The sequence below is a fragment of the Neomonachus schauinslandi genome, chromosome X (genome assembly GCF_002201575.2).
Source record: "Neomonachus schauinslandi chromosome X, ASM220157v2, whole genome shotgun sequence".
NCBI lineage: Eukaryota > Metazoa > Chordata > Mammalia > Carnivora > Phocidae > Neomonachus > Neomonachus schauinslandi.
In genome coordinates, this window is record NC_058419.1 from 20440391 (window position 1) to 20452634 (window position 12244).

The 12244-nt window shown below is 40.2% G+C and overlaps 1 protein-coding gene across 3 annotated transcripts in view; it reads left to right on the plus strand.

Annotated features, from left to right (window-relative positions):
- AIFM1 (apoptosis inducing factor mitochondria associated 1) overlaps positions 1 to 12244 on the plus strand; it is a 34288-nt gene continuing 22044 nt past the window's right edge. The window contains exons 1-2 of one of the 3 annotated variants that reach the window (XM_021685728.2): positions 1 to 287; positions 7258 to 7400. In XM_021685728.2, coding sequence (XP_021541403.2) covers positions 182 to 287; positions 7258 to 7400 — 249 coding nt within the window. In that variant the 5' untranslated portion in view covers positions 1 to 181. Of the gene's footprint in view, positions 288 to 7257; positions 7401 to 8594; positions 8726 to 12244 lie in introns of all 3 variants that reach the window. The other 2 variants (XM_044911832.1, XM_044911833.1) reach the window with 2 other exon arrangements.

A 12244-nucleotide genomic window follows, 5' to 3' on the forward strand; every position in this document is an offset into this window, starting at 1 on the left:
TCCCCTGCTCTAGCAGGCCAGCTTAACTGTCCAATGCCCTCCCGGAGCTGGAAGGAGGAGCCTGCGTATAGTGCGTGTGAGGGGAGCTGGGGGGGAACCGGCCGGGGCCCACCGTGTTTGACCGGTCGGTGGGTCAGTGAGAAGAAAGGAAAGGAGGAGGTACAGAGTAGCGGTTGCCGAAATGTTCCGGTGTGGAAGCCTGTCAGCAGGTGCATTCAAGCAGAAGCTGGCGCCCTTGGTGCGGACAGTGTGCGTCCGAGGCCCGAGGCAGCGGAACCGGCTCCCAGGTGACTGACCCATTCCAGGCAACCCTGACCTCGCAGACCAAGGGCCTGGGTTCCCTAGGCTCCCTGGGCCTGGTAGTCCTCCCCCTGCCTCCTCCCTGGGAAAACCTTAACCCACTCACAGCCGCGTGAATTTTGAATTGGCGGGATCCAAACCATGAGTTTCGCAAGCCGTGCCGACCTGACCTTCAAGGGATTTGAACTCAGTAGTCCGCTTGAGGCCTTTTCCTGGGAGGGTTTGCCGTTCAGGGATAACAGAACAGCTGGCTGTTTGGTATTGTCCAATACCACCTCCAGGCCACCCCCAGTCCGCCTTTTTAGAGCAACGAGGTCAAGTAGACTTTGTCATTTACCGATTGTGAGACTTGAAACACGGCATTAAGCCCGATGCTTTAGTTCCTTCTGTAAATGAGGATATTACCTGTTCTACTTTCCAAATCCCAGATGAGATCCATAGATTCGAGTGCCCAGTGAAAGAGAAACAGTGCAGTTCAAGTAAGGAGTCAGTCGGTTGTGCGCCAGACAACAGGAGAGTCGGCCCAGAATTAATTTGAAATGTCTGGTCCGTGTAATTCTTGGTGGCCTTTAATGCTTCAAAGAAAACAGTTTGCAGAGCGCATTGTATTTGCTCTCCGTGAAGTTGTTTTATCAGATTTTAGAGCTGGAAGGGATTTTGTGGTAAAGTTCAACCCACTCACTTTATAGATAATAAACGGAGACACAAGAGAGGTGAAATTATTTGCCCAAGGTCACATACCTAATTAATAGGTAGAGCAAAGGATACTTTGCCATCTCTAGGCCACTAATCCACTTGCCACAACTCCACATGCTTTCTAAATTTTGACCTCAAAAGGTTAAGAATGCATCCGATTCCCCTTTAGCCCACTGTGCATGAGATATCCATGAACTTATCTGAGCATGTCTTGAGCTTGCTCATTTTCAAACTGCACAACTTAATGGGGATAATGAATTATCCACCTGTAGGAGGTGCTGGGTTTTTTTTTTTTTTTTAATCTATTTTTGAATGACCACCTGGGGACATTCACATTTGCAATGTCAGAAGTTATCCTTGAGGCCTTTCCAATGTGGAACCACCTTCTGGGTGCTTTAAAAATATAATGTGGAAAATATTTCCCTTAGAGTGTTTGCAAATGTGCATTTGAACAGTTTTCCCAGTTGCTATGCCTCAAGAAAACATTTCCTAATTTGTGTATCTGAGGACATATCCTAAAACAAATTGCTCTTGGAACTTAAAAACCTCTGCCTTAGCTTTTAAACTAATATCCCATCTATGGTGTCATCTGTATGGGTTTTATGCATTGAAATGATAGTGCTCTATGTAAGCTGTACAGAAATTTACACAGAAACTTAGGTAAGCTGAAGATTTTCATCCATACTAGCCTTTCAAACTTTGTGTACTTATTTTGCTTACAACTCACAACTTTTACCAGCACTCTGAAGTCTAACCAAAAGTTCTCATTTAAATAAGTATGGATTTTTAAAGTTAAATTGATTTTTTAGATATTTGAAGATGGTTGGTGATATTAGAACTACTGAAAAATACAGACTCAAAATGGTTTTTTCCATTGCATGATTTTGTTTGGAGGCAGTCTGCTGTAGAATATATTCTGACTTCTTGACATACCCATCCATCTCTTTGTATACACTTAATCTTTGTCCTTTGGCCAAGCACCACAGTACATCATATGCCTTTAGAAATGGGCGGGGTGGGGTTACAATTTCAAAAAGAAATGATTCTGTCATTTTAGGAATTAACCCTGTTTTGTAGCTTGATTACTAATTGCTTATAATCTGATTTCTTTTTCACATCATAGCAACTGCCCTATGTTTTTGCATAGATAGGAGAGAGGCGCTCTTTGTTTATATGCCATTTCCCCTCCTCTTTCCCCTTTCTCCTCCCACCTCCAATTCTTTGTCAGGATGTTAGCAAACTTGACACCCACCTTGAAATGATCTCATCCACATCTGTCACCATTGTCAAGTTCATTTTCATTATATGCTGCCTTTTGCCTTAAAACCTAATTGCTGTTATTTGTTTACTTACTTTATTTGGATGTTCTGCCTCTTTCCAGAAATGATTGAAGGCAATTAATAGTGACTACTTTATGTCTGCATTTGGCACTGAGTAGCAGATAGGTTAGGTAATAGATATTTTCTATTCTGTAGTATTTTATTTGGTTACCAAACATTGTGTTGCCCATGTGATCAAACTGATCACCGACCCCTGACCTGAGGGTCAAATGTTTGAACATTTTTCTCTATTCAGAATCCTTCTTACCTCCTTAAAAAGGAAACTGGACTCCTTGTGGGCAAGGATCCAGACTTCCTGGAACTGCCAAATTACACTTTTTTTCCCGAAGCCTAGAAGATGAGCCCTTCCCCACTTTTTCTGCTGAGGCAAAGCTTTCCAGAAGAAAATCTGTAGCAAGTCAGCCTTTTCTGCATCCAGTCAATAAGTTGTATTTTCTAGATATTTCCTAACATTTTAAAGGAGTTGCTGCATATTGTAACATTTCTCTAGATCATGTTTCCAAAAATTACCTAGTCCAGTAAATCAAGTGGAGAGCTGACCCCAAACCTACTGAATGAGAATGTCCTGGAGAGAGCCCTGGGAATTTTTATTTTAACAGGCTCTTGATGTAATTCTTATGATCAGGCAAGTTTGGGAAATACTGTTTTAAGGCTTAAACAGACTGAGCAGCCTTGAGTCTCCTGTGATTTGTATTAAGCCCATTTTCTGATACCCAGAATAGTGGCAGCCGTTGTCCCTTCCTATACTACACACTACCTGAGACCAGGGATTATGTCCTGTTTTTGTGTCCTCAGTGCTTTGCATAGTCTGTGGCACATGGTAAATTCTCAGTGGCTGAACCCTAGTACTGTGAAGGACTTAACTTTGTAGAACAGAGTGAGATTGCTTTTTTGTCATCTAAATCATTTTTCCTCTGGTGCCTTTCTCACTGCACTCTAGTTATTACTACTATGATTCGTCTAAAATAACAGCAAGGGGGGCGCCTGGGTGGCTCAGTTGGTTAAGCAACTGCCTTCGGCTCAGGTCATGATCTTGGAGTCTGCTTCTCCCTCTGACCCTCCCCCCTCTCATGCTCTCTATCTCATTCTCTTTCAAATAAATAAATAAAATATTTTTTAAAAAATAAAATAAAATAACAGCAAGGGTCATGCTAAAGAAAAGTTGGGGAGCTGATAAAGGGAAATAGTTCTTGCATTTCTTATAAAGAGATACCTAGTTACAGTGGACAGATCATGTAGGCTTGTCCTGTCTTGTGTTTTATCCATGTCAGAAAAGTCGGTTTGACATTCAGAAAACAAGACTCCAGAGCATATGGACCTCTTAACTATTTGAGAATCCTAGGAGCCTCAGTTCTGTGGGTGTATTTCTGGAAAAGGCTTTCTGGGAGTATGAAAAAACAGGAGATTATGAAATCTACAGAAATGAAATTGCTGGTTTAGTCACTATTCTAATGCTAGTCTGTAGTATTTGAACTTACTGATTTATTATTAAGCAACCTGAAATAAATGAGATCTGGCTAAACTTCTTTGCAAAAAATTCTTCAAATGTTTAGTCCTTATCATAGAATTGGAAGGAATTTCTGTTTCCTTCCTTCATTAATTAGTCCAACAAATATTTATCAAGCAAACACCTACTGTGTGTTAGGCACTAAATACAATTGTAACAATTCAAGAATCAAATCCTTGAACAATATAGTGAATATAGACAACAATACTGTATCCTAATCAGACTTCCTAAGAGACTAGATCTTAATTATTCCAGCCACTAAAAAGAAATGATAATGGGGCGCCTGGGTGGCTCAGTCGTTAAGCGTCTGCCTTCGGCTCAGGTCATGATCCCAGGGTCCTGGGATAGAGCCCCACATCAAGCCCCACATTGGGCCCCACATCGGGCTCCCTGCTCAGTGGGAAGCCTCCTTCTCCCTCTCGCACTCCCCCTGCTTGTGTTCCCTCTCTTGCTGTGTCTCCCTCTGTCAAATAAATAATAAAATCTTAAAAAAAAAAAAAAGAAATGATAATTATGTGATAGCGGTGCTAATTATTGCTACAATGGAAATCATAATATAAATGTATCAAATTGAAAAAAAATTGAATCCCAAGTGTGAGGAAGGAAGTGCTACCTCTCTGTGTGGTCTGTGAAAAATCTAAAGGAGAATCTAAAACAGACTGCTGTAATGAGAAGTCAAGGAGTAAGTTGGCTTCTCACCTTAGCAAGACAAGTGAAAAGACATGTTTAGCCATGATATGAAGTTTCCTAAAATCTTGAAGCTATGGGGGAAAGGTGTGGGAGTAATTTTATGGGTAAAAGAAAACTGGGGGCAGGTGGCGGGGAATATAAACATCCATACAACATCACCTCTTACAAAACTAAAGTCACTTGGTAGGTATGTAAAAATTTGGTTTGTTGATAATAATAGTATATTACATTTCTTTTCAGGCAGTAGTTTAAATGTTAACCAATTTACTTTTTAAAAAGTTAATTTACTTTTAAATGTCTTTTTTTTTTCTTTTTGGCAAATTAAGGCAAAAACTGCTGAACTTTCCCAAATCTACACTCTTAGTTTTATCTGTGAAAAGCAAGCAAAAACAGAATCAACACCTCAGTATTACATTAAAACAAAGTTATTGCATCTGGGTTTAGGATCTTCTAGAGGGACAATAAACGAATTTTTTTAAACCACTTATTTTCAGTAAATAAATTTGGGGTGAAGGTGGGGGACACAACTAAATTCGCTGAACTAAACCACGTGGAATTTTTTCTACCCAGTTTCATTTACTAAGCTCTGAGAGTTGTCAGTCTCTACTTTTGGTGCTTACTCATTTTATGGGTTTCTGAAAATCAAAAGCTTGCCCAGATCAAGATAAGCTTCCCCACCCTTGCACATTTTCATTTTCATGATTTGTTATTTCCAAATATAAACCATTTTTTTTCATGTGGTGATAAAGGATTCTAAAGCAGGTAATAAATAAAAATAGTAAAGAAAAATACATTTTCACTTCTAAGGGTGTAGGTTTATAGTCTCTTATCTGTAATTCAGAAATGAAAATAGGACTAAAAATCAGGTTTTTATAACTCATCTGCCACTGACACCTCACCTAAACTGGAGAGAGAGAGGCTGCTTATAACCTTTTGTTCATCCCACTTTGAAATGTTTCATGGAAACATTAATGTGTGTGACTGTGGATTGCTGCCTTTTACTGTGCTGGGTGTTATTTACTGTATGGTATAAACACTATATACTTAAAACCATACAATTCTGAGTTCTGGAATATCCATGTTCCCGAGGATTTCAGGTAAGAGACTGCAGACCTGGTTTGGACCTGTTTTTACTCTTCTGTGCCCTGAAATTGTGAAAGCAAGGGGGAAAGCTCCATATTTCTAATATGAAATGCTACTACCAGTGCCCATTCTGTTAATCTTTTAAAGCCTGGTCAGACCAGGAATCTGCCTCTAGACCGTTGGTTCTCAAAGCAGCATAAGCATCACTAGGAAGCCTGTTAAAAAATGCAAATTCTTGGGCCCCCATTCTAGATCTCCTAACTCAGAAACTCTGGGGTGGGTCTGGCCATCTGTGTTCTAACAAACACTCCAGAGGATTCTGATGCACGTTCAAGTTTTAGAACCACTGCCCTAGATCAGAATTGGCAAATTGCAGCCCACAGGCCAAACCCACATGCTTTTGTATGCATGCCCTTGAGCTAAGATTGGTTTTTACATTTTTTTAAATGGATGAAAAAGATTAAAAATAACTATTTTGTGACACATGAAAATTATTTAAACTTCACATTTTAGTGCCCATAAAGTTTTATCAGAAAATGGCCGTGGGACTCCTGGGTGGCTCAGTCGTTAAGCGTCTGCCTTCGGCTCAGGTCATGATCCCAGGGTCCTGGGATCGAGCCCTGCATCGGGCTCCCTGCTCAGCAGCGAGCCTGCTTCTCCCTCTCCCTCTGTCTACCACTCTGCCTACTTGTGCTCTCTATCAAATAAATAAATAAAATCTAAAAAAAAAAAGAAAAGAAAAACGGCCTTGCCCATTCATTTATACGTTGTCTGTGGCTGCTTTTGTGCGACATCAGCAGAGACCATATGGCCTGAAAAGCTGAAAATGTTTACGATCTGGTCCTTTACAGAAAGAGTTTGCAAACCCCTGCTCTAGTCAGTAGTCAACATGAGGAGTATCATAAGCAGAGAAGGTAGTCCTGAGACCTTCCTTCATTTCCATGTGTGAGAGTTGTTCTAATCATCAGATCATTACATGGATGTACAGAGTTTTACATCAACATAATATTTGTATTATTTTGGAGGACTAAGAGCCAAGTAGTTGATATTTTAAGTTTAATCATTAAAAAATATTTTATAATCTGAAATTCTTTAGTTCTTTGGAAAAGATAAATCCACTTAACAAAATTTTTTTTTTATTTTGTGCTTTAACATTTCTGTCTTCAAGGACTGTGTCGCAGGGTTTTATTATTTTGTGCAAGGTTTGAGCCAGCCATTTAAATTACCCTTTAAGTGGTGGTTATAATGCCCCTCGGTAGTCTGTATTTAACTTTTTGTATCTATTCAGCCATCTCTTTGTGCTTACTTTGTTTACGGTGAGGATGTGAAGAGAGAAGTGTTTTTGATGAACTGCCCATTTGTTTTTCATTATCTTTTCTGGGAAGCTGTAATTTTCTCCCTGGGCAGCATTGACTTATACTCTTATTAAAAACTCCCAACAATTTAAGTGTGTGGATTCTGATATCTGCAATATTTGTACAGTTTTGATTATTTTTTTTCTTGGTCGTTTAAAAGTGAACATCATGCACCCCAATGGGCAGTAAGTCTTTACTTGTACAATGCAATGACCTCTAGTCATAAACATGTATTAACTATTTTATTTTTGTATGTGTGTGTGTCTTAATAAATTGTGTTCCTTAGGCAACTTGTTCCAGCGATGGCATGTTCCTCTAGAACTCCAGATGACAAGACAAATGGCTAGCTCTGGTGCATCAGGGGGCAAAATCGATAATTCTGTGTTAGTCCTTATTGTGGGCTTATCAACAATAGGAGCTGGTGCATATGTAAGTAGAAAAGCAGCTTGTGTAAAGAAGCTGCCAAACAGCTCCCATTAGTAGACTCAGTACTACTCTGCTTTAAAACTTTTGCAACTAATTCCCCTTTCTCCTTTTGAAAAAAATTTCCAAAAAGCCTTCTTTAAAGTGCCTACTGTCTAATAATCCTGTGAGAGCCAATTTGGGAATGACTGAAATTTAATCTCCTGTTGATTAGCTTTGTTCTTTTCACTTGTCTTTTTACTCATTACTCGAAAGCCACTGTGTTTTCTTAGATTTGACTAATCCACAAAATTGTGCCTTTTCTCTTGGATATGACACACTAACCTGTGAATAGATGAGAATTCATTGCAGCTCCTTAGCACAATATTTGATTTTGCCCCATTTGTCAAATATTTTATTTTTTCCTCAGCTTGGGATAGACATTAAACAACAATAACAGCTTTCAATCCAAAATATTAAGTGTTCCTAGAAGGAAAGCTATCCCTGAATCTCACCCAAAGACTAAATTATAGAAGTTGGCCTAGTATCTAATTTCAAAATGGAATTTGTGTGAGGTGAGAAATACGGTTTTAAATGCTATGTAAAATTAACATAGTTATAGCTCCTTAAATGAACTCTGATCAGCTTAGTTGGTCACAGAGGAATTACTCTGTGGTGCTTTTTTTTTTTTTTTTTTTAACTTGGCAGGGTTTGCTGTGACTAAGCAGATCAGTCTAAAGTTGGATCATGTAAGGTTGAGTGAACCAACTTAGATAACACCTAGTAACACCCTTGATTGAAGGAAGCTGTTTGTTTCACTCCCCAAGAGCAAATGGTTGGGTGCCATTATAATTTTAGTTCTTTCCACATTGGTAAGACAGTGAAATTATCTTTGTTCCTTGGTCACTAGGTTGTAAAACAGGGAGATGAAAATGACTTGAAGTTACCTAGATTGTCATTCCCTGACCTGACTCCCAAATGCACAGAGACAGTTTTGGCCAGGTGTGAATGAACCCAGTTAAGTAAGAAGTAGGTGAGCTCCGTCCGCTAACCGGCTCTGAGGAAGTACACATCCTCCAGTCCTGGAGCAGCACTTTTTTCTTTTGTAGCACAGGGTAACCAAAAATGCTTCCCTGCCTTTGTGTTGAATGTTTCTTCATTAATACTTAGTGCTTTTTCTATTTCCTTTTGTTTCTTTCTTGGCCTTATCTTTACCTACAGTTGTGCAGTGTCATCACCTAGGATCCCCTTCTAGATCACTAGCGTCTGCAGGTGCTTCTGGGAAAGATGGCAGCAGCCTAGTATACTTCTTAATTGTAGGAGCAACAGTCACTGGGGCAGGAGTTTATTATGTAAGATGCTTACACTAAAATATATTTCGGGGTAGGGTGGGTGAGACCATGGCACTAATGAAAACTTGATCCATTAGAATACAACCAAGTATTCACAGCATGTGCTTTCTTGGTATTTATTAAAGGGACATTGTCAGTCACCAGGGAGCCCTCAAACCTCATCTTCCAAACTGTTTAAGTCCTACCAGATATATGTGAAGCCATACATTGAATGATTATTTTTAAAATCCTCATCATTAACCCTTCCTTCGAAACTTTTACCAAGGTCATAATTCTTTTTAAGATACTAAATTATATTGTGCTTTAGTGCTGCATACCTAACAAGATAGTCTCAAAGAGTAAACGTCAAATAAGCAAGTAAAAGTAACTTGAATGCCATCCATTTTGGATCATTTTAGGTAAAACGCCATCTTTGTGTTTTGTCAGAGACAATCAACCCGACTTTTACTGCGAAAAGGCATTTTATTGAATGCTTCTGAGGAGGTCCAAAGAGCCACAGAATTACAATATTCTCCCCACCCACCCCCAGCCTCTATTTCAAAGTAAATTCGTTTGGCAGTGTCCCTTTTGTAATCTCTAATTTGGTCAAACTAGTGGCTGAAGTGGTACAAGCTATAACACATTCGTGTAGACTGCTTTTGTAAATGCCTCTCATTCATGATTTAGATACTGCCCTCTGAGCCTTACCTCTTCCATTGCCTGGCTCTCGACTTCTGCTGTCAATGCCACCCCATTCATTCCAAAATAGATGTGAAGTGTTTGCATCTGATATGTTTGTACCAGCTGAAACCTATTAAACCTCTGGTTTATGTTGCTGTACCAGAGTTGGATGGCCTTCACAGAGCTGGCCAGGCAAATCTCTTGATGCCAGGCCACAAGACAGGGCCACGAGTCACTGTTGCTTTCTTCTTCCTTGGAAATATCTCCGAAGCACAAGTTCCTCTCAAGCCATTCACTTAAATGCCTCATTGCCCTCTGTGTTTATCCAACACTGGTAATAGTAAAGCTACTAGATTATAGTGGTTTCAGGTTAAATGATAAGCTTTTGTCTACCTACAACTGTTATTGAACTATTCTGTAAAGTTTTATATTGGGTTTTAAGTCATTTAAAATGTGATCTGAGGTAGCTTAGGTTTTTATCCTCTGAAATTGGTCTTAATCTAACAAGAACTTAAAAATCGGAGTTCAGATTTGATGAGATGTGGCTAGAAGTTATTTAGTGTTTGTTAGTCTGCTCTGACTGCCATAACAAAATAGCACAGACTGGGTGGCTTAAACAACAGAAATGTATTTTCTCACAGTCTGGACGCTAGAAGTCCAGTATCAGGGTGTCAGCATGGTCGGGTTCTGGTAAGAGCTCTCTCCCTGGCTTGACCACCTTCTCCTATGTCCTCACATGGGGAAGAGAGAGAGAGAGAGAGAGAGAGAGTGAGCATGAGCTCTGGAGTCTCTTATAAGGGCACCAGCCCTATCAGATTAAGCCCCCCCCTTATTTAACCTTTATCACCTCCCAAATACCATCACATTGGGAGTTAGGGCTTCGACATAAGAATTGGAGGGGGACACACATTCAGTCCACAGTGGTGTTCCTTCATAACTTTTCTCTCTCACATGAGGAAGTGTTCCTAATTTGAGTACAAATACTATTTTAGTGACTACTGAGTTGGGAGCTCTTTACCACATTCCCCCCCCCCCAAAAAAAAAAAAAAAAAAAAAATAAAAGAGCAAAACTAAGAACAAGGGAAATTTTTCTGAAATGTTTGCTCCGGGTCTGTACTTTTTTTTTTTTTTAGATTTTTTTTTTTTAAGATTTTATTTATTTATTTCACAGAGAGAGAGCGAGAGCAGGAACACAAGCAGGGGGAGTGGGAGAGGGAGAAGCAGGCTTCCCACCGAGCAGGGAGCCTGATGTGGGGCTCGATCCCAGGACCCTGGGATCGTGACCTGAGCCAAAGGCAGACGCTTAACGACTGAGCCACCCAGGCACCCCTGGATTGTTTTTTTAAAAGATTTTATTTATTTATTTGTAAGAGAGTGAGTGAGTGAGTGAGAGAGAGCACAAGCGGGGGAAGAAGCAGAGGGAGAGGGACAAACAGACTCCCCACTGAGTAGGAAGCCCAACAAGGGGCTTGATCCCAGGACCCTGGGATCACGACCTGAGCCAAAGGCAGCGGCTTAACCAACTGAGCCCCTAGATTATTATTTACTTATTTGAGAGAGAGAGGGAGACGGAGAGAGAGGGCATGAGCAAGGGGGAGGGGGAGAGGGAGAAGCAGACTCCCCACTGAGCAGGAAGTAGGACACAGGACTTGATCCCAGGACCCTGGGATCATGACCTGAGCCAAAGGCAGACACTTAACCAACTGAGCCACCCAGGCACCCTTGGGGTCTGTACTTAAAACCAGTGGTTTTTACATTTCTCACCACAGTTCACAGAAAATTACATTTTATGTGGCAACCTGTTATATAACTATAAATACATAAAACTCAAACAAAATTCAAAATAATACTTAGTAGGTGTGACATACTCTGATAGTTTTATTCTCTTCTATTTGTTTTTTTTTTTAATTTTTTTTAAAGATTTTATTTATTCATTTGAGACACAGAGAGAGAGAGAGAGAGAGAGAGAGAGAGAAAGCATGAGCAGGGAGAGAGGCAGAGGGAGAGGGAGAAGCAGGCTCCTCGCTGAGCCAGGAGCCTGATGTGGGGCTTGATCCCAGGACCCTGAGATCATGACCCGAGCTGAAGGCAGACGCTTAACCATCTGAGCCACCCAGGCGCCCCTTCTATTTGTTTTTTTAATGCTGATTATACCCTTACTAAATTGGTTTTACCACCCACTAATGGGTTGCAACCTTAATTTGAAAAGCACTGATCTGAACAGCACTTCTTTGGCTTAGATTGCAAATAGGAACTCCTGATTGGTGTAGATGTGGACATTCCTCCTTGTCTTGCTAGTGACTTTCTCTAGGACTGTAGACAGATCTGATCTCAGTCCTGTTACTTGTCAGTGAGCAGAGCCTAAGTAGCCTTTAGACTATTTAATGAGATTTAGTATTGGGGCCCTTTGCCCAACTTGTTCAACTGGTTGTTCAACTGGTAAAATCATATTGCCTCATAAAATGACCTTTTTCCTTTCAAATTTCTTCAAGACAAATAAACACTGCCATGTTAATCTGTTTAGAAAAGTTGTCTCCAGTGATATTTTTCACAGATTTGTAGTTTTTCTTAACCCGACACGTATTCATGCCACTAATTGGAAATCTGTGCAAACTGGGAATACAGTAATACTTGGGGGAAAAGTAAATATTTAGTATGTCTGCAAACATTTTTATATCAGAATATTTACTTAAAAACTAGATACGTAAATATGTATATAAATATATGACGACCCTCATTTTTGTCCTTTCCCCACTAAACCTCAAGATTTTTCTTGGTCGGGTGCCTGGGTGGCTCAGTCGTTAAGCATCTGCCTTCGGCTTGGGTCATGATCCCAGGGTCCTGGGGTCGAGTCCCACA